At 37.7% G+C, this 23,224-nt stretch overlaps 2 protein-coding genes across 2 annotated transcripts in view; one reads left to right on the plus strand and one right to left on the minus strand.

Moving 5' to 3' along the window:
* ALDH1L2 (aldehyde dehydrogenase 1 family member L2) overlaps window positions 1-5,464 on the plus strand; it is a 48,532-nt gene extending 43,068 nt beyond the window's left edge. Inside the window, exons 22-23 of the mRNA XM_015591444.2 lie at window positions 1,057-4,362; window positions 4,563-5,464. Of these exons, the coding sequence (XP_015446930.1) occupies window positions 1,057-1,112 (56 nt within the window). The 3' untranslated portion in view covers window positions 1,113-4,362; window positions 4,563-5,464. The remainder of the gene's footprint in view (window positions 1-1,056; window positions 4,363-4,562) is intronic.
* Window positions 5,465-7,492: 2,028 nt separating this feature from the next.
* CUNH12orf45 (chromosome unknown C12orf45 homolog) lies at window positions 7,493-15,713 on the minus strand. The gene is made up of 4 exons (XM_006914523.3): window positions 15,530-15,713; window positions 13,861-13,947; window positions 11,053-11,189; window positions 7,493-9,495 (listed from the first exon to the last, which is right to left on the minus strand). Exons 1-4 carry the CDS (start codon window positions 15,642-15,644, stop codon window positions 9,277-9,279), a joined length of 558 nt encoding a protein of 185 aa, XP_006914585.1. The 5' UTR covers window positions 15,645-15,713; the 3' UTR covers window positions 7,493-9,276.
* Window positions 15,714-23,224: the final 7,511 nt, after the last annotated feature.

Consider the following 23,224-nt stretch of genomic DNA (forward strand, 5'->3'; position numbering starts at 1 on the left):
AAGCGAGGCAACCATGTTCCACTTGTCTTTCGATAGAGTATAATTGACCAGCTCCAGGCCTCTGTTTTATTATAAAAGTAGAATTTGCCTAGTACTTTCTTCCTCTCCCACCTTTAAATTTGCTTAGCCCAGCGGTTCCCAGCTGCACATTGACTTAGAATCATGTAGGAACTTTAAAATTACAAAGGTGCTGTATTAATTGCTCTAGGGTGTGACCTAGGATCGTTTTTAAAAGCTCTGTACGGTGATTCTAATTTAAGGTTACAACCCCTGTTTCAGCTCAACTTCCGGAATCATATACTCATTAGCCTCACCTGTGGCGTTCATGCCTTTCAACTGCTGTAGAAATCAGTGATGGCACTTAGCTCAGAATAGAAACAGAAACAGACCTACTTACATTTTGCCCGGTTTCTAAGATACTATGTAAATCAAGAGAACTGCATTTTCCTTTTCTTCGAAATATGATTAGTACTGAAAACTGTAGGCAATCGTAACACAGTAGTATTTGTGTATCTCAGCATAAAAAAGGTACAGTAAAAATGTGGTATAGAAGATAAAAAATGGTACACCTGAATAAGGTTCTTATCATGAATGGAGTTTGCAATACTGCGTGAGTCGGTGAGTGAGCAGTGAGTGAATGTGAAGACCTAGGTATTACCGTGTACCACTGTAGCCTTTATAAACTCTGCAGTTAGGCTACACTAAAGTTATAAAACAACACAAGGTTAAATCAAGCACAAGAGGGTATTACCGTATACCACTGTAGCCTTTATAAACTCTGCTGTTAGGCTACACTAAAGTTATAAAACAACACGAGGTTAAATCAAGCACAAGAGGAAATGATGTGATCAAGAGACACAGTAAACAGAAGATGCATAATCATAGGGCCATCATAAGACTTGATTGAATCTGCAGTTCCATAAGATCCTTGGGTGATCCACATGAACTTTAAAGTTTGACAAGCACTGGTCCCAGCCATATTCTATATGTTTAGTGACCGTTGTACCTATACCTGTGTCTGGTGACATCATGCCCACCTGTTTTTCTCCTTCCTAGGTGAGGAAGCACTAAATGAATACCTCAAAACCAAGACGGTGACGCTGGAATACTAGAGCGATGCCATCATCAGGAATCCCTCGGCAGAGGGCGCTGCTTCTCAAGTCTGGACACACTCAAGAAGCCTGGGTGTGCTGAGGAAGGATATATCAGCCATGAGCCAAAAAGGACACACATGGACCATGAAGACGGTCAGGTCACACGTCTAAGCATTTACACACATACCTGAGCAATACACCTTTTATACCTTGACTTCCGCTTGTTGGTTTTTGACTACGTTGTATATCACACATATTTCTAAAATGCCAAGCTGCTTTTTTCCCCACCAAAACTAATCTAGTCATGGCTGTTTCTCTTGAAGCCGTCAATATCATGCAGTTATAATGCACAAGGTGCCTTTTGGGGAAACTTTGGATAATACGTACAGGTTTTAACCTCTGAACCATACATTTGGGTTAAGATTTTTTTATAATTTTTCTGTCAAGGAACAGTAGATCCTATAAGGATCATGAAGGAAGTTCCTTTTTTTATATGTGGATGTAAGGTCCATCTTTGTGCCTTTGATGTTCTATTTTTCAACCCACTGTGATGGGTAACCAACCCATAAACAGTTCTCAAGTACTTATTATGGTATGAGGTATGATATTATGTCCTGAGGAGTATACAAAATTTATTGTCATGATCTCTGGCCCCAAAGAGTTTAAATTCTAGTCAATAGCTTTTAAAGTAAATTTTACAGTATGATATAGTACAACATAAATAGCTTTTGGAGGCCGATCTTGGTTCCTATCATACCATCTTACCATCTGTGTGACTTTAGGAAACTTATGCAACTTCTCTGAGCCTCAGCTTCTTTAAATGTGAAATGGGGACAGTAATGCCTCCCTCAGGGGCCCTGTGATGAAAATTCAATGCAATAACCTAAGTAAAGCACCTTGTACTGTGTTTTGTTCGTGGTAAATATTCACAGAAGTTAACTGTTTCTCTGTCACTATTTAAACAATATATTGACGTATATTAACTAGATGAATTAATTCATTTCCCTGAAACCATATTCAGTAGTCGATTCCTATACTCTTGTTCTCATCCATTGTCCTGACACAGTACCCAACACAGCAGCCCTGAAAAATGCCATGCAATGAAAAATGAAGGAAAAGGGTTGCTTTCCTTTCTGAGGCTCACTCATCCTTTATCCATCTTGTTTTCCGTTTTCTATCTACTGGTTTTACTGCTCACTGGCTGTGTGATATTAGGCAAGTTAAGTTACTTAACATCTCAGAGCCTAGGTTTGGAATCTATAAAACGGGGAAAAAATTGCTGTCCCCTCTGCACTCAAGAAATAGGAATCATTACAACCCATACCGTACTTGCAAAATTGCCTTTTGTCAGACAAAAAAAAAAATTAAGTGGGTAAATTATCACCATCCAAGTGTGACTAGGTGAGTTCCTGAATCACAGTCTCTAGAAGATGCTCAGAGCAATTAATTTCTATTATTCCTCCTTTCAAAGTAAAATTTCTGCTAACATTCCTATCTTGTGGGTGTTGAAGAAGCCCTTCCGGCGTAGTTGTTACTTCGAGGACTCAGCAGCTTATCAGAGGGATGTAGGAAATTAATATCAATGATCGACAACAACAAAATCAGAGGCAGAAAACATTCAGGTGATCCTGGCATGGTCAATAGAGTAAATTTGCCCTGTAGGCATTTTTTATTATGCTGTAGCTCATTTACCATCAGAGATTGGCACAGCTGGAATTCTCAGTTGGAATATTATCTGGTCCAAACTGACAAATCATATTTGAATAAAACAACAATAGTCTTATTATAAAGGAACCACTTTTAAATGTGTTTTAACTGATTTCATGTGATTTGAAATATCACTTTACCAAATATTTTAATGACAGATGAAATGGCCAGCAAAAACATACCTTTTCTTATGGATTGATTTTATCCTCTAATATTTCAGTAGTAGTGTGTTTAATCCTCTTCAGGCCATAAACCTCTTTTGAAAATCTGATAAAAATAAAAGCTAATAGAACCCCGCTGTTCTACTTCTACTCCTCAAATTCATTGCACACACATAATTCTGCAAATACCTTCAAAGGATTCACAGACATCCTGAAGCCACGCTGGGGCATCAGGTTTAAAACTCCTTTTTCCATTTCGAGTTCCAGAGTTCTCACCAGCTTCAGTCGTTATGTCTGACTGTTAATCAAAATCAAAGGCTCCATGGAATTCATAAAAGTACCCGTGAATCTGAGTTGGAACATAATGACCTACAGCCTACTAGGTGATTTAATTAATACACTGAGTAAAGTATTACCGTTCCTTTAGATCACTGATTGTTTTGCTAAAGGATAAAGCTGTGATCTTTCACCAGATCGGGAGGTGTCGACACTTTGTGCAGCTACATTTCTTCTCATTCCGTTTCCCCAGGCCTTTGCTAAAGCGTCCCCTTTTGCTCAAACACCTCTCCTGGCTTTTCCTACCCTCAACTTGCTTTAAGTGTCTCTCCTCTGCGCCCCCAATTGTCTGGAACATAGCACTTATCACTTGGTTTTGAAATGATTTGCCTTCTAAACTAGATGTGAGCACCGCTCCCCCATCCTCGGGATTAGCATTCCGTCAATAATAGTAACAGCTATCATTCATTAATGACCTGTGTGCTAGACACTATGCTAAGCATTTTTAAAATACTATCCTATTTAATCTTCACATCTGAAAAAAAAATGAATCTATTGAGGTGACCATCTTAAAACCTCCAGCACTACCAAGCCAGCACGTCTCGTTATTACTGAAACCTCCCAACTAGTCTTCTTGATTCCTCTCTGTGTGGTTATGTTCGAAGCTTAAGTCAGATGGTGTCACTCCTCTGCTCAAAACCTTCCAGAGGCCCCTATGTTGCTTAAAAGAAAGTCCAGTGTACTTACCATGGCCTGCAGAGTCCTATCGTTCTTGCTCCTGGCTACCTCATCTCCTATCAACTTCCCTCTCTTTCTGTCTTGATGTTCCTCAAACACACCTCGGGGCCTTTGCACTTACTGCTCCCTCTTCCCACTGGTGTAATAGTTAACAAATGGCTCTCTGGGTGTGTGTGTGTTGGGGGGAGGGGATTGTAGTACTTGCTGATTTGTGTGTATAAATGCTCTTATCAAGGCTGATTTCAATCTATCAATTTGACTTCACTAAACATAGAGTTGGGAAGAGAGGTGCACAATTGGAAGACGTGCCAGACAGCACCAGCACACCACTGCCTCTTCCCGAAACCCCACACACATCACCTCCTGGCTGCCTGCCTCATTTTCAGGTATCTCCTCAAATATCATCTGTAGATACATTCCCTGGCTATTCATTCTAAAACAGCACGTTTCTACATTCATACTTCATCTCACCTGTCATACTTTATTCTCCTTATCCTGTATTAGTTTCACAGCACTTATCACAACCTGGCATATATTTATCATCGATCTCTTCCCATTAAAATGTAAGCTTCGTGACTTTCTTCAGGTATCTCCTCAAATATCATCTGTAGATACATTCCCTGGCTATTCATTCTAAAACAGCACGTTTCTACATTCATACTTCATCTCACCTGTCATACTTTATTCTCCTTATCCTGTATTAGTTTCACAGCGCTTATCCCAACCTGGCATATATTTATCATCGATCTCTTCCCATTAAAATGTAAGCTTCGTGAACAGGTACTTCTTTTGTTCAATGCTTTATCTCCAGTACCTAACAGGTAGGAAGAACTCTATTTACTTTCAAATGAAAGAGGTTAAGTCACCTGCCCAAATCACACAGCTGGTAAGTGGCAGAACAGTTCACTCAAGCGATGAAGGTGGTGGTCTTGATCAAGCTGAGATAGCTTTGATTGCCAAGGCCTAAATCACGGCCTGGGTAGTAAATAGTAGGTACACACTAAATATGTGTCAAACTAAAAAAAACTAAGCAGAATGGCCATTATCTGCAAGAGCTTTCGTGGAAGTGGCGAGAGACAGGGTGAGGAACCAACTTTGTTTCCTCCAAAGCAGCCCTCCAAAATAATAGCTGTTGAAGGAAATCTGGGCTAGGAGATTATCAGACATGAGACATGATGAGTAGGATGGATCATTATCATTACTACTACTTTACAAATAATACCCAAGCAAATTTTTAAATGATTAAATAATACCTAATTATGTAAAAATATATAAAACAGGAAGGTAAGACTCAGCCATAACTATCCACACAGAAATAACCAGGTATTTGATATTATTCCAGACTTTTTTTTATATACTAATAGCACTCACTTTGTCTTTTATATGCATACTTTTTTACAGAATACTGTACATGACTTTGTTACCTGCTTTTTTCAAATAACAGCCTGTATCTTTCTATGTCAATAAACATACCTTGCATATGTTCAATGGTTTTAATTCAACTCGCTTTCTATTATTGGATATTTAGATATGCTTTTTGCTATTTTAAATGTTGCAATAAATCTTACATAGAAATTTGTGAACAAAGCCATACTTAATTGGATAAATTCCTAGACATGGAATACCTGAGTCAAAGGATATAGCAATCTATAATCTTACCAAGTTTCCCCAAATTATCGCAACCACTGTGTATTCTTATAGCATCATAATACCTCACATTTACTGAAGGCTGTTGTAAACACATGATGTGTATTAACTCATTAATTTCTTACCAAAACACCATGAGGGAAGTATTGTTAAAACCATTTTACAGATAAAAGAAACTAAGATAAGTGGCTGGGCTGGGCTATGACCCAAATAGCATCAGAGCCTGTGCTCATAGCACAGTGACCAGTAGGCCCATGATGATAAGGTGTAGTTGACTAAACTTAAAACTTGGCTCCACCACTTAGTTCTTTTGAGGCCTTAGACAATTTGCTATCTCCATTCCAGTTTTCTCACCTATGAAGTGGGTATAAGCAGAATATCTCATAAGGCGAGTCTTTTTTTTTTAATAGGGAAATTACTGTCACAAAACAAGAAGTTCAACCATACAGTTATTTGATGCAGTGACTCAATGATGCTCTTGCTTCTCTCTGCTACGTCTGATGTGCTTGCTGACTGTACCCTTCAGAGTTGGCTTCACTGATGGTCACTAGATAGGAGTTCCAGGAATCATATCCAGTATATCTAGTCCTTTCTTTCGAAAGGACAAAGGATCCATCTTTTCATAAGCCTCCTTTTTAGGAATGAGAAATACTTTCCCGTCCAAAAGTCTACTAAGAAGACTTTGCTCCTGCCTCATTGGGAAGGTCCATGCCCATATGCCCATTCCCAAAACAACCATTAAAAGGGTTTTTTCCATGAATGGATGGTGGGGAGTCAACCACAAAAATTCCAACGTTAAATTTGCAGGAAAAGTCTACCCACCACATTCACCCTTTTTTCTTCTGCATTGCAAACCACTCATGTTTAAGATAAGTTACTTTATTGACATAAAGAGAAAAATTAGTTTAATGAATATTTATTGTACATTCCAACCGAATGAAAGGCACTATTCTAGGCACTGAGGGAAATACAAATGAACGTAAGACTCAACCTTTTTTCTTGTCTTTCCTACTGTAGTAGTAGATACAGGCACAAGAATACAAACTACTCTGCGAGGCATTTTTTTGTGTAAGTACCATATCTGAAGCGCAATTAAACTATGAGAACAGATGGCAGGTTCATTCATAAAATTTTTGCTCCAAAGACCACTCTACCTGATTTTCTGATTTATAACTGTCACAGAGCCATAGGAGATATAACACCCCACAAGTCTGAAGAGAACATCTCATCAAAAAACGTTCTCCAAAGGGCTGCCATCATCTCACACCTCAGCATCAGGCGGAGAAAACGCTGGTCAGACCACTCAAAGCACAAAAGGGGTTCAGTTTCCAACAGACCGTACAGCACACTGCTCACACACAAAACAGCTTCTTAATTAATGTATAACATACATACAGTGAAGTGCACAAATATTGTACAACTTGATGAATTTTTATATGAGTGGTAGTAACTCTTAAATGTAACACACTTAGAATAGTGGCTGACTCGCAGAAAGGAACTGGTAAATACTAGCTATTGTTTCATCTGCCAATTTGATAGGTTAAAAAATACAATCTTGGTTTCATTTGCATTTCTTTGATAAATGGGGATAAGCCTTTTTTTCCTGTTAATTACTTGTTCACGTCTTATAGCCTTTTCACTATTAGTTGTTGTTTTTACTAATTTTTAAGAGCCCTTTATATACTAATAGCACTCAGTCTTATACTGCAAATATTTTCCTGTTTGTCTCTTGCCCTTTGAATTTCCCTGTCACCTACTAGTTTTTAACATTATATAGATGAATTTTCTGCTATTTCCTTTGCAATTTCAGGCTTTAATGTCCTGCTTTTAACAAAAGCTTTTGCCCAATTACATTTTAAATATTCACCATTTTAGCATGGAACTCATAATTTTATTTCTTTATATTTAAATCTTTAATCTATATATAATTTATCTCAGTACATGGCATGAGGCTAGACATTAACCTTGCTTTAAAATAGCTCACCAGTCCTGACATTGCACATTAAATAATTATTCTATTTTATACTTATTTATTTAAAATGATATCCTTATCATATAGTTTTTATGTTTTTGTTTTTTCTGTTATAAGAATGTCCAGAGAACCTAAATTTGGTTGACTTCCTTAACTGCATAGGAAGAAGCCCAGTTCTACTATATGAGATAGCCAAGGCAAAAGAAAAATATTAAAATTCTACATACTAGTATATATTTCTAAACTGATTAGCCTCTTTCACTGATCAGGCAGTCAGTTCTACATGGATATGTATTTCCTGTAGTTATATGTTCATATTCTCCTGCCTGGCGCCACCTACCAGCATAAAATGTCCTGTATACCCTCACGTACTTGTTAATTCACTTATTAACAATACTCAGTGCCTCCTGTGTACCGTGTACCATGCTAAGTAGTGAACCAGACAAATGCAATTCTTCCCACAGTGCAGCATCAATAAATTATCTGGTAGAAGACAATCTTTCAATATTTACGCCAATGATTCATCACAGTTGTGTCTGGTGTCATTAATACCCTTTCCAGCTGAGAAATCTGGTTCCCAGATGTGTTCATTTCTTCCTCCATTTAGCTGGGCACAGACTGGGAGACCTGGTTCCAATTTCCCATGGGAAGTACCAAAAAGAACCTTGAGAATTATCTGTAGAGTATTTACAAGATGTCTCAGGCTAATGTGAAGTGGGAAAAATAGTTCCAAAAGAGCCCTAAAACATTAGGGGACAAAAATTTCATCAGCTCAACCCACTTGGAGACAGTCCTTTAACTTCTCAGGCCCGTATCCTGAGCAAAGCCAGTCTCATGGCAGATGAGATCTGAAACAGGTTTAATAAGGTCTGAATCTTACCTTTTTTGTTTTGTGCCCTATTTTTCCTGTAGTGTCCCTATTTTCTACATTTGACAGGTTTCAAACTGTGGGCAACTGTGTAGAATAGTTCTAATAGCAGAGAGGAAAAAATTGTTTTATGAAAAAAAACAACAACAACAAAAATACTATGAAATTTTCCAACCAGTAAATTCTACATCCACTGAGTGGCTGTAGAGTCACCAACAGTGATTAAACCCACAGAGCACCAGTTTTCCAGCTCAAACTGGAAAGGAGCATTTTCTATGGTTAAATAAAAAGGAGATGTGCCCGAGGGCAGCTAAACCTAAGTAACCCTTTACTGTAAAAAAATTCTCCTTCATGAAATTCATTCTGATGCTAATGAATACGTCTGATGCTATAATAACCTAAAAAAAACCACCTAGGTTTTATGCAAGAGGATAATTTAAAACAAAAACAAACTGGTGACTTGTATTTCTCCTTTAAAATAAGTTTGACATGTCTGAGGTCTAAGATGAAGGAAGACGATGGCTACGATGCCAGCAAATACACTCATCATCATACGTAAAAGTAAGCTTTCTAAACTAAATCTCCTTAGCATAATAAAATCGAAGACAGTCTGCTCTTAGCAGATCCCCATATGTTATCTCTTCCAACTCTTTAAAAGCCAGCTTCTATTTCTCCGAGAAACAAAATACATCCAATATGACTGACATAAAAGCACCATAGATATTACCTGAAATGCAAAATACCCAGCAAGCCACATTCTTTTTCACGGAATTTACAGGCATATATCACCTGTCTCTTAGATCACTTATTTCACTATTTCTTTTTCTTACTGGCAGGACTGTCCAAAACTTCGATCTTGCCTTTTCCATCTTCTGAATGAGGAAGCTTGATGTTGTCTATGGTGACTTCAGAAGAGGTGCTGTCATCTTCATCCTCAGATTCCGAACTATCCTCTGAAGTGTCTTGTGAATTCTCTTCTGAACTATCCTCTTCTTTTGAATCAGACTGATCCATCTCAAACAAGGCCACATCCTGCAAGAAACACCATGAGGGAAATTTATTTCAGGGCAGTTTCCTAAAAAGTTACGATAAGAAAACATTGGAAACAACCAACAGTTAGCACAACATTGAAGCACAAAGGACAAGGAATGTCTTTACTACATATGGCACTTTGATTCTTTTAGGCGCCAGGGTCCACCATAATGATGTACATTTGCTACAAGTCTAAGAAGTCCCCTACAACCCAATTACATGTATCCTGAATACGATCAACAACATTCATTCAACAAATGTTGACATGAACCGGGCATCACACTAGGTATAGAGACTCAACAACAAAACCCTTGCCTTTACAGAACTTGTTTTTGAGCAGGGTTTGGCAAATTATGTCCTGCCAGCCAAACCCAGCCTGTCTTATCTTTGTTTAGCTTATGAGCTAAGAATAGTTTTTATATTTTTAAGTGGTAGGAAAAAATCAAAAGAATATTTCGTCAAACATTTGAATTATATGAAATTCAAATTTCAGTGTCCATAAATAAGGTATATAAAACTTGCCTATTAAGTATTGTCTACAGCTACTCTCATGCAACATGGCAGAACGAGCAGTCACGACAGCAAACAGTCTGGTTCTCAAAGCCTAAAGTCTTCACGATCTGGCTCCTTACAGAAAATGTTTGCTGACGTCTGCTCACGTTGGGAAAGAAAGCCAATAAATGATTACATATAAAGCATAGTGTAGGGTCATTAAAATAAAATAAACAAATAAAGCAGGATAAGGTAATGAAAGGGCCACAGGAAAAGGCCTCTTGATGAGGTAAGAGATAGAAGTCGAGATGCAGAAATCTGGGGAAGAACATTCTGCAAAGAGGAAAAGGCCTGGAGTGAGGGACTAAATTAGAATGCAGTCGATGAGGGGACTGGGCAGGAAATAAGGTCAGAGACAGAGCTGGAGGCGGGATCACATGGGCCCTTGAAGGACTTTGAATTTATCAGAAATGTGATGGGAAGCCACTGGCTCCCAAACTGGGCCACGCAATGTGAAAAATAGACTCTGAGGAAGAAAGGGTGGCAGCAGGGAGACTTGGTGGGAAATTACTGCGACAGCCCAAAGGGGAGACCATAATTACTTGGACCAAGTGTGGCAGCGGTGGAGGTCACGCCAAGTGGCTGGATTTGGGATATACTGTAGAGGTAGGGCGGCCCAGATTTGCTGGTGAATTGGATAGATATCATTAACAATGGTGTCAGCTCTGCCCACGAATAAAGGAACTCCAGTGCAGAAATAAGATATGAGCCTAACTTGAGAGGCAATTTTCACATGAGGCTTGTGTACATTTATTTTGTGAGACAATGCACTCCGTTAAACACATCATCAACATTAGCATCTCAATGCATCAGACTGTGATTGATTACCTCTTTGGGCCTTGGATGGGGAAAAAAAGTCCAGGTAGGACATTTAGTAAATTAATGCTTCAAGATAACAAATATAAGAAAAATGAATGATCATGGAACTAAAAGAAAGATTCTCTTTTTAGGTGACAAGGCACACTGGTAATTTTAGTCTATGAAGTGAAAACAAAGCCTAGTTACCATTTGTATAACTTTTCCAAGTGTCTCATCGATATTTTCAATATTGAAACGACCAGGTGGTGCAGCTGCCATTTCTTTTCTTAGCTTTTCATTTGCCTGAGCCAGCTGTGGGAGGAAGGTCTGTACTTGGTCCAATACTAAGGAGATAAAGTATAGTTTATCGAAATTCAGTATTTAGCCAAACTTAAAATTTTTAAATCTAGAATTTCCTATAAAATGCATTTGAATTTAATAGTAATAATAACAACATTTATGATTTAAAAGTCTTTCAAATTCCTTCCATTTTAAAAACCTTCATCCTTTTCTGCATTCTTACAAGCAGTAGGACTTATTTCTCAGCAATTAATTATTTTTCAATGTTTTATTTGTGTTTTTCGTATATGCCCAGAACTGTAACCTCCAAAAAGGCTGGCATTCAACCAACAGTTACTTAATAAGGAGGCAGTATGACTCCATAGCTAAGTGCACCAAGCTGTGGGGACAGAGTGACAAGGTTATTAATAGGATCTTAGTTCCACCTCATACTATCTGAAATACCCCGGGCATGTTAATTAAGTAGGGGTTGTTTTCACCTGTCCAGCATGTTCCCCTTTCTTCTAAGAGCGTAATCCTGACTTTCCTCTTAAACTGTCACTCTTAGCCACTCTTATCTCTCAACCTGTGCATGCCTACATGTTTCACAACCTTGGTCATTGTGATTTGGTTCAGTGGTACACACAGTGACACCGTGACACCGTGACACCATAATCTACTTGGGCTAATAAGAGATAGCCCTGGGACAGGGTTTGAACTGTTGAGAAAGGAAACCTTTCCAAATGAGTAACTGAGCTAGCTGCTGTATGTAAGCCTGGAGCTTCTGAAATCTGGCCGACTTGCCACATGTCGGGGAAGAGCCTGCTCTAGATTAAGCCAACAGCTAGGAAAGAAGAGCTGGGAGATGTAGAGCAGCAGACCCCTGATAACACTGAATACCTGGATGCAGACGTACCTGAATTCACTGGGCTTTTTTTGCCCCTACTAACATAGGCCAACAAAATTTCTTTTCTTTACTATTTCTTTCTCTCCCACCCTCTTTTTTTTTTTTTTTTTTTTTTTGCTTAAGGCAATCTGAGCTGGGTTTCAGTTATTTACAACCACAGGAATCCTAACTAATGCATTTAATTTAACCACTCGAAACCTTAATTTCCTCATTTGTAAAACAGGGGTGATAACTGCCAGGCACTGTGCTAAGTACAGGGGAGTCAAAAAAAACAAAGCATAATAATTTTTTTCTCTTTCAAAAGACCTAGTACATAACCAACTGTCGAAATGTTAAGTCACTGATACAGCTACACCACTGATGACTAAAATGTCCGGAGTATGGAAGAAGAAAAAAAAAATAGTGGTAAAGGTCAAGAAATGGCCTTTAATTGTAAAATTTATCCCTGTTGGAAGGCATAAATGAGGTCGCATATATACAAAGCCCCACACAATATCTGGCACATACTAAATAGTAAATAAATGTGAGCTCTCATGTCCCTTCAGATAGAAAGAGAAATTACTGATTAAAAAAAAAGTACATCTGTGTCTGCAGATTTAAATCTATTACCTCAGATGGAGGATGAGGCTAGATTTTGTTCTGCTTTTGTTTTTAACTACTGGATCATGTGGAGCAAAATGAAGACCTACATGTGTGGCATGAATCACGATTCTGAGAGGTCAAATATTTCTGTAGTTCCCTGGAAAAGGACATGCTAAACCTGTGAAGCTAGGCCAGCTGTAGTTCTTCCAAACAGAATAAAACGAAATTCAGCATATGACAACATAAAATTCAAAATGTCCAGCATTCAATAAAAATTACCAAGCATGCAAATAAGCAGAAAATATAATCCATAAAGTTAAAAAAATCAGTAGAAATCCAGAAATTACAATGATAGAATGTTAAAGTAGCTGTTATAAATATACACTACATAGTCAAGAAAGCAGAGAAAGGCAATAACACAACAAACAAAGAAATGAAAGATATAGTAAAAGACTTGAATTTTTAGAGATGGAAACTATAATATCGGACTTGCAAAATTAACCAGATGGGGTTAAACAGCAGATTAGACAATAGAGAAGAAAAGATTAGTGAACTTGAGGACACAGCAATAGAAACTACCCAAAATAAAACACACGAATAAGACTGAAAAACAAAAAAACCATATATCTGGGAGCTGTGGAACAATTTCAAGAAGCAAAATTATATGTAATTTGAGTCCCTGCAGGAAAGGTAAGAGGAAAGGGGGGAAAGAAAAAATATCTGAAGAAAAGAAATGACAAAAAAGTTCCTAAATTTGATAAAAATTATAAACCCACAGATCCAAGAAGTCCATATTTATGAGTGAGCAGTACAGCAATATTATAGAGTAATGCACAGAATTGGTCCTGTTATGTCGTATTATCAGGAACATTTACCATTTAAGTAATTGTATCCAATTTAATGGGACATGGTGATATTTTCTCATACTTGTATAATAAATTTGGGCTCAGCAGCCTCTAAGAGTTTCCCATGAAGATTACCAATAATTATTTTTGATTTCCAAAAATTCATCCCACAGGGAATTTTTCTGGGAAAAGTTACTGTCTTATAACAGGTGAGTAATGTAAGAAATTCTACTCTCGGGCGTAGACTCCATAATGTAAATCCCAAGTAAGACTTTACTCTAAAGGTTAATATATGACCAGGAAGGCAGAGACTGTCCCATCAAATAAGTGCTTAATTAGGCAGAATTTAATATCAGAGAAAGTGCTTGAGAAAGAAAGAGAGAGAGAAGGAAGGATACTTACAGGGACTCCAATCTATCCGAACTGTTTGAAGAGTGGAATTCTTTCTGGAATTTGGCTTGGAGTTGATGAGCAACCTGTCCCATATACCTGAAAATATATGCATGCATTTCAGTGACTAACTTTTCATGACCACTCTCAAATCTTGACAATCCCACATTTCCTAAGATTTTTTTTTTTAAATGAAGGACCCCAATTTCCAGCACAACATTTTAGTTCTTTTAGCACATCTATCTCCCCTTTCACCGCCTGTCTCATACAGCTCTGTGTCACCAATGTTGAGTAATAAGTGCACACTAAACTGTACCTTCCTGGATCAGAAATCCATCAGCGAAACACGTGGGTCCACAATGACATAATGGAGGAAGCAGGACAGAATGGTTAAGCGAAGCCAGAAATGGTTACTAACTGCATTATATTGGGCAAATTATCTAACCTCATTGAGGATTTGTTTCTTCATCTGTAAAATATACCTGCCTGGTTACTTCCCCTTCAGAAAAGATGTCCAATCTCGACAAAAGAGCCCTTTGGAGAAATTTTGTCCCCCCACTATCTACTCAGCCTCACCATTCACTACTCCTCAAATCAATTCAACTATCTATCTTATCAGAGCTCAGAGAACAGGACTTGCCTTTCAAAACTCAAGGCTTTGTACATGCTGTTTCCAGCACCTGTACAATCTCCTCACTCTGGTACCAAAATCCTGTTCACCCACAAAGCAGAGCTCAACAAACATTCGTTGCTTACTACTGCAGGCCTCGTAATTGGATTAGTGTAAAGAGCTTGGACTCAGGAGTCAGACTGGATTCAAATCCCAGTTTTGGTACTTTCCAGCCACGTGATCCCTGGCAAGTTACTTATCTGTAGGATACACCAAGACTCCGTTTCCTCATCTATAAAATGGAGGTAACAACCTTCTGCACAGGGTTGTTGTGAGGATTAAATTAGTTAATTCCTGAGGCATAGTTGGCACTACATAAGTTTTGGCTATTATTATTGTAACTCCTTCGGATGCCCTGGGTTCTCACAGAATCATTTCCTGAAGCTAATATTTACTGAGAATATACACAAGACCTTAACCACATTCTCCTCACAAAAATTCATAGGTACTACTACCTCTATTTTCTAAATGTGAAAACTGGGAGGTAGAGAAAGTAAGTAACTCTCCTAAAGTCAGCCACTGCTAATTACTTGTGGAGCTGGTATTCGAACCCATGCTTTTAAAATTCTCTATTGTGGTGAGTGAATTCCCTGGACCCACGTCTCTCTCTACTTACTAAGGGCTGGTTCAGTGAGCATGGAGAGGCGGGGACAGCGGGTGGGGGTGTGGGAAGCCATAAGTTATCTGCTCCCCAGACCAGCCGACGGCTTGGACCTGAACGGCAGGCCCTAAGACCTTCCCCTTTAGGGGAAGTGTCTTGCTGGGGGCTCGGCAAAGAGAGAGGGGTCACTACTGTGCGGAATATAAGAACCAACCCCAGCCCCGCAGCCCAGCTCCTCTCCATCCCCCAACACCTTGGTAGCTGGCACGCCGGAGCCCTGTATTCACCCCCTAGGGCTCCACTTGGGGGTGCGGGGCCTAAGCAAGGAGCCCCCACCTCCTCCCCGACTGCTTGGGCCCGCGCCCCCAGCCGCACGTGCGCGCGCCACGCTGCTGCCACCCGCCCGGTACCTCCGCGGCCGCCGCTCCCTGCCGACAGCAGCTCTTTGGACACCGAGGCCCTGGAGCCATCCTGGGAGGATGGGGAAGAGGTCGGGGTGGACTGCAGCCCGGCGTGGACCTCCATGCTTTTCGCTAAGTTTCAGAGCCAGGCCACCTAGGCCCGGATACAGGAAAGAGGCTCGAGCAGGGGCGGGGCCAGGGCCGCGATTGGAAGAAACTCGGTGGTGGGCGGGGCGAGGACCGCCCTCAGCGTGAGCGACATCTGGTGGAGCCTAGAGGCCATTTCTAATGTGCGGAAAGGAAGGTTGGGGATTCCTGAGGTTGCTGTGTTGGATAACAGATGGCAAGGCTAGGGTTTTATTTGTTTAGCTAAACAAATATGGACCTGAAGAGCTCACCATGGGGCTACCCTCCTCTTCATTCTTTAAAATAAGATTTTTTTCAGTGCGTTAAAAATCAGATTTAACCATTTAACTATTGTTAAGTGCAGTTCAGAAGTGTTCACGGTATTCATCGTGTTATGTAACAGATCTCTAGAATTTTTTCATCTTACAAAACTAAAACTCTATCTACTGAGAAACTGTCCCTATTGCTCCCTACCTCCAGCCCCTGGCAACCATCATCCAATTTCTGTTTCTATGAATTTAACTACTTCAGATACTTCATATAGGTAGAATCATACAGTATTTCTCTTTTTTCGTAACTGACGTATTTCACTTAGCATAATGTCCTACAAATTTATCCATGTTGTAGCATGCCATAGGATTCCCTCCTTTTTTAAGGCTGAATAATATTCCACTCTATGCATATACCACATTTTCTTTATCCATTCATCCCCTGATGGACATTTGGGTTGCTTCCACTTCTCAGCTATCATGAATAATGCTACAATGACATGGCTGTCAAATATATCTTTGAAATCCTGCTTTTAGTTCCTTTGTATTAAATCCGGAAGTGTGATTATTGAATTTTTGGTCATTCTATTTTTACCTTTTGAAAAACTTTCATACTGGTTTCCTTAGTGGCTGTACAATCTTATATTCCCACCAGCAATGCACAAGGGTTCCAATTATTCCACTCCTCACTAATGCTTATTGTTTTCTGGTGTTTTATACACACATATATATATACATACACACATATATATATATATGTGTACATGTGCATACATACATAAGTGCACATATATACATATGTGTGTATAGTAGCCATCCCAGTGAGTATGAAGTGATATATCATTGTAGTTTTGATCTGCATTTCTCTAATAATTAATGATATTGAACATCTTTTATGTGTTTGTATATCTACTTTGGAGAAATGTGTATTGAAATCCATTGCCCATTTTTTAATAAGGCTATTTGTTTGTTGAAGGAGTTAGTTACTTATATACTCTGAATATTAACCCTTTGTCAGATATATGATTAGCAATCATTTCTCCCATTCCATAGGTTGCCTTTTTACTCTGTCAATTGTTTCTTTTTCTCTTCATTCTTTTGGAAGTGTTTATTTACCACCCGCAGTATGACCTGCCCCCACTGCTGCAGGATTCAAAGCAGAAGCAGAAATCTTGGACCAAGCCTTTTCTGCTCGTTTCTGGCAGAACAAGTTGTCCAAAGTCAGCCAGATCTGGATTAAATCCAGTCCCAGATCATTCACTTAGTTTCTGTGACTTTGCACAGATGACTCTCTAAGCTACTATAAAAGTTTTGTCCTCTGTAAACTCAGAACAGTAATACGTCACAGGGTTGTCCTGAGGGGAAAAAGTTGTCCCGAGGGGAAGGTGATTAAAACGTATATAATGAAACTGATAGCTGCATTATTGTTATCAAAATAATAAGTTAATGTTGTGCCATATTATAACCAAGTTATAAAACTTAGGGTATGAAGAATTATGGGAGAAATGACAATAGGTGCTGAGGAGGAAAACACCGATTAATTCATTTTAAAAGCTACTTCTACTCCCTTTCCAGTTAAAACCTACTATGCCTAGAAATCCTTCAGGGAAGGGACAGCAGCTTGTTTTCCTTGTATTGCCAATATCTAACTTGGAGTTAGGCATAGTTAATGATTAATCCATGTTTAACTAATGAATGACCAGGGAAAAGTTAAACAAATGAATAATTGTTCATTGTCTCACTGATCAGTGGATTACCTCAGTATACCTGGAGTCTAGCCCCTAGAAATGTTCTCAAATTTTTTTGTGTGCGAATTGTTGATTGACTGAGAGCAGAATCATCTTACAGGTACAACACTGTACAAAATTAATGGAGCACTGCTGGTTTGTAACAATAACTTGGAAATTAAGATATTTGTATCTGGCCAAAATAGAGTAATAGACGCACTGGCAGAATTTAGTCTCCCTCCTAGAAAAAGATGTTAACCAGGCAAGCAGTTTTATAAAGTGTGAGGATAAATGCAAGACTTAGTTTTTTCTCACTTTTAACATCTTTGAAAGATAATTGACTTTAAATTTTTTAAAAAGTGTTACGGGGTTTATATCAAATGTACAAGTAAAATATATGACAAGAACAGCAGAAAAGATGGAGGTGTTTTAACAGGGTTTGAAAGTACATGGTAATAATTTAAAGGTTTATATTGTAAATACTAGAGCAATACCTAAAAAAGAAACCAAAAATGGGTAGCTACTCACCCAATAGTGGAGATAAAATGAAGCCTGGAAATATATTCAATTAATCCGAAAAGAAAACAGGATAAAAGGTAAAGAGGAATTAAGAACAGGGGACAAATAGAAAATGAATAAGATGATAGACTTAAGCTCTACCCATACCAGTAATTAGATTAGATGTAAATTGGTCTAAGATTTAAAAGGCGAAAATTGTTAGATTGGATAAAACAAGACACAACTGCAGTGCTTATTCCAGTAGTGCAAGAGTGCATATTAGTATATTCACTATTATGTTAGTGTATTCATTACTATAATTCGTCAATTTAACAGAGTTAAGAAGAAATATCATATAATCATCTCCATAGATGTCAAAAAGATATTTGACAAAAGTCAACATTCAATAAGATAAAAATTGATACCTATTATGCATTATAAAATGTATAGCTATCTATGGTAATGTCTCCCTTTCTGGAGCAGGTCCTCTATCTGAATTCTTTTAAGCAGTTAGGAAGAAGGTCAAAGGTTTTTTTCTGAATCTTTATTTCTTGGAAATAACGAGCTTAAAATGATCGAAATCCCCAAAAGGCATATTTTGAGGTGCCAAACTCTGCTTCCCTTCAGTGCTCACACTCTGGGCAACTTCATCTAATGCCATGACTTTAAATTATTATTTGCCTGCTAAGAGAAGGAAAGTTTTCTTTATAACTGGAGAATGGGAAAAACTTTCTGAACTATAATTCAAAATCAAGAAGCAGTAAGGGAAAAGACTGGTGAATTTGACTATATAAAAATTCAAAAATAAGTTTTACGTAAGAAAAATCAGCATGTGCAATATAAAAAGGTAATGACAATCCTGAAAACAAGATATCCAACTTATATTACTGGAAAGCATTAAAACCCATAACATAAAAAGCTTCTAAAAACTAAGAAGAAAAAGATCAATAACTCCATGAAAAAAATGGGTTAGAGGAATGAACAGACAGTTCACAGAAACAGAAATACAAATGTTGCTTGGGCATATTAAAAAAAACATGCAAAAGAAAATGATACTGAGGAACCATTTGCCCTCTATCAGATTGGCAAGAATAAAAAATTACAACATACCTACTGCCAAAGTTGTGGGGAACCAGACAGTCATAGATTAATGTTGGGAGTACAAAATGATAAAGTTGCTATGGAACGGATTTGGCATTATCTATAAAAATTATATATGCATTTACTTTTTTACCCAGAATCTCTAACAGTATTCTGGGATGCGATAAAATACAAAACATATGCACTGTGGCACTATTTGTAATAGTAAAAGACTGAAATAACCTGGATGTCCATCAATAAAGTTGATTACGCACACAATGGAGTCTGCATATCTTACTATGGAGTGATCTGGATATATTGATGAGTGAATAAGCAAAATACAAAACAGTGTTTATAGTCTGCTGCCTTTTGTGTAATAAAGTGAGGAAAATACCTATATATGTGTATACAGATACATACTCATATACATGCACATCTGCTTATATTTAAAAAACAAACAAAACATTGGAGTATAAGCCAAAAATGAATAAAATAATTACCTAGGAAAAAAAGGAAGGAACAAGGAAGGATATTAGACTTCTTTGAATGTACTTTGTTTTTATAGTTTTGACTTTGGAAATATATATCTTATATACTTAAAAATAAAATTAAATACAAAAGAAAAATCCTCCCAAAACTGGAAAAGAACTGAAATTAGTGAATTTAACTATATATTAAGTTTGTGGTATGATAACGCAGAAAAGAATTCTTTTAGGTGACTTTAAAACACAGTATTAGAACAGTATATCCTTAGCAAGATATATCTTAAGGACAATGACCAGAACCACACAACCAAAGAGAAATCTTAAAATATCTTTTCAATCATCTAAATTTATAGTAGCACTATTGGTATGGTTATTTTGAAACTGCTATATGAATATTCTTGGATAAAGCAAATAAGTAATTATATTAATCTCATTTACAGCTCAGATCTTTTTTGTTCAAGAGAAAAAAAATACAAGTAAAACCCTCCCATAATCTTAAATTTGAATTGGCAATATCTGTATAAATTCATTATTTCCTTTTCCCTTTTTGAAAAACTACCTAGTCCCCAGCTTGGTCCACTGGAAGGTCTAGAAGCAGTAATAACCCATTATAACAAGCATCCCTGAGCCCAGATCATACCCACTAAATACTTTTTCCCAATAAAAAGAACAGAGCTTCTAATATAAATGGCTGATTTCAAGTCTGGTACAGGAAACAAGTCTAGGACTCCTGTGGTGCCAGAAAGCAAGGAAGTCCTCAAAGACTGTTGGGGTCCTGTCAAAAGGAATCTCCTTTTGACAAAACTCCAGGAGATTCCCACTAGTCAAAGCTGACAAAGCCTGGCTCTGCCAATCATTCTGACATCACTATAAGTGTGATCAACCGGATTTTGTGTGTCCAGTGCATTAGGCCATGTACTGTGCCACCTAATGTTTTCTTGTTTAAAAAAGAAGGAAAATTCCTAAATCAAGCCCCTAGTTCTACCTTTTAGAGAAAAATAAGGAATAGAGGGATAAGTGAAACTATTCAAGGAACCAATCAGCTAAATCTACAATGTGGGACATCCTACGGGATTAATATGTTTTATTCAACAGGAAAATGATATGGAAAGAAGATGAACTCTTTTAAGTTTTAAGATATTTGAAGGCACATAAATATGAGAAACTTGTTCACTTGCATATATGTTATAGTTATTACATGGACAAGCTCTGATCATGAGAGAACTGAAGTAGCCCTGATTGCTGATTGGGTATGTTAAAAAGAAACAACAGATCCAAAATGGAGTCACTTTTGCTAAGCACCAGCAAGACTTAATGGTTAACCTAACTACAGTTTCAGCCTCTGCCAGGAGTGGAATTTTAAACCAATCAATCGGTCTGGAATTTCCTGGTCAGCACGAGTGAAGTCGATACCATCCAGAAAGCAGAGGTGCAGTGGTTGGGAGAGGGTGCAAAGAAAATTAGGGAGGCACCCGCAATGTCTACTACATTCAATAATATTTGGGATTTATTTTTTTTAAGGTTTTTCTAAAAGGCAATTTTTATTATTTCAGACTTTTTTTTTTTTTACCTCTAGCAGACTAACCAAACTGATTATTTATGCTGGTAACTTTCCAAATTGCTATTACCTGGATCCCAGGCCCTTAGGAACAATTATCTACTTAATTTAATTACCCAGTTTTGCAGATCAAAACTATTTTATCTCTAGAGGCATGTATACCTAATGCTGAAAATTATGGTGTAATTATATTGCAAATAATGTATTTTAGTTCACCTCTTTAATCCCATGAATAAAGTCAAATGTTTGTGTCAAAGGAATGCTTTATTTTCCAGCAATGTGGTACAGCGAGAGAGAGAGAGAGAGAGAGAGAGAGAGAGAGAGAGAGAGAGAGACAGAGACAGAGACAGAGAAAGAGAGAGAGAAAGAGAGAGAGAAATTATGGTAAAGCAAAATTTTCACTCAGGAGTGGGGGGAGCAGATCTTATTTCTAGTAGACTAGTATTCAGAGAGAGAGAGGGAAATTATGGTAAAGCAAAATTTTCACTCAGGAGTTGGGGGAGCAGATCTTATTTCTAGTAGACTAGTATTCTGAAGAGGAGCCACCTTAAACTGGAGTTACCTTGATTTCTCTGTCTCATCTGCTGAAATGTTTAAATTATTTTGTTAAGGGTTGAATTTTGTATATAGTACAAGCATCATTTCTTCCTCAGAGTTTTATCTCTAGCGTGGCACAAATAAGATCTGTGTTAAATTCTGCTAAATATCAATGAATCAGAAATAACATTACAGTATTTTAACAAAGGGGAAGAAATGTGCATAGAGAGGGGGTGGAGAGCTATATTATTTTACATAATTCATTGGTTTTTGCTCAAAAGTATTCTTTTCATTTTAATCAATTTTAGTTATTTTCATACCCTTTAATTTAATTCTCCTGGGTCATGTCTCCAGGATCTTGGAAACTTAGGTTTTGCTCCCATTAAGAGCAAGATCTTGCTCTAACAAAATAGAGTGTCTAGGGCTAGATTACCAGCATCTCTTCAAACGTATTTAGAAGATCCATACATAAAGTCAATAACTAGGCATTCTAAGGATACGATTTCATTCAACGATAGGCTTACGATCTGACGGAAACAATCAGAAGAGGGACTACACACAAGAGTTAAAACACGAGAGAGGACTGGAAGGAAATACTTCTTTTTTACATTGGTGACTTGTGTACAGTTCGTACTGTTCCCTTTTCTCATCCCACACCACCTCTTTCATCGGTCTCATGTTAAGGACACCGCATGTTTACACATTCTGATCACAAACCGTTACAGGGCCCCCATTTTGCTATCCAGGACAAAGAGATCTCTATTATTTTTAAATGAATGCTTTCATTTTCACAAAAGCTGTCTTCCTTTGAAGCTCCCAAAATAGACCACCTACACACTGGCTATAAGTTCCTGATTTATTTAGCCAAGAATACAAAAGGTATCAGAAGCGAGGTGGCTACATAGAACAGAGAGAAGCTGAACCAGCACATCTTTGTATGGCTTCTCTTTCTGCATTGGTGGGATGCTGTCAAAGTAACTTCCTATGTCCCTGTAACCCCCAGCTCAACTTTTTGTCATTCTTTATTTTGACATAATTTTGGATTTATAGACAAGTTGCAATAGTACTATAATTCCTGTGTACCTTTTACTCAGCTCCAAAAATGGATACATATTGCTGCATATTTTTTTGCTTTACCATAATTTTCCCTCTCCCTGCACCACACACACAATCTTTCTTTAATTCGAGAACAAATTATAGACTTCATGTCTGTTTATCTCTGCATACTTCAGGGTATAAATCTTAAGTAGAAGGATATTTTCTTATGTAACCAGAGCACAATGAATAAAATCGGAAAATTTAACACGAATATAGAACTATTATGTAATTCACTGTTTGTATTCAATTTTTAACTGTCTTGATAATGCCCTTTATAATTTTTATTTGTTTTACCAGTCCGGGATTCAATGTAAAATCAGGCATTG

This window comes from Pteropus alecto, unplaced genomic scaffold (assembly GCF_000325575.1).
Source record: "Pteropus alecto unplaced genomic scaffold, ASM32557v1 scaffold94, whole genome shotgun sequence".
Classification (NCBI taxonomy): Eukaryota; Metazoa; Chordata; class Mammalia; order Chiroptera; family Pteropodidae; genus Pteropus; species Pteropus alecto.

Excerpts from the sequence above, each read along its gene's own strand:
- CUNH12orf45 (XM_006914523.3), bottom strand. The coding sequence starts at position 15,644 with ATGGAGGTCCACGCCGGGCTGCAGTCCACCCCGACCTCTTCCCCATCC. Across the intron at positions 13,948-15,529 it reads AGGGAGCGGCGGCCGCGGAG|GTATATGGGACAGGTTGCTC; the intron begins GTACCGGGCGGG and ends ATATATTTTCAG. Across the intron at positions 9,496-11,052 it reads TTGGAAAAGTTATACAAATG|GATGTGGCCTTGTTTGAGAT; the intron begins GTAACTAGGCTT and ends TGTTTCTTGCAG.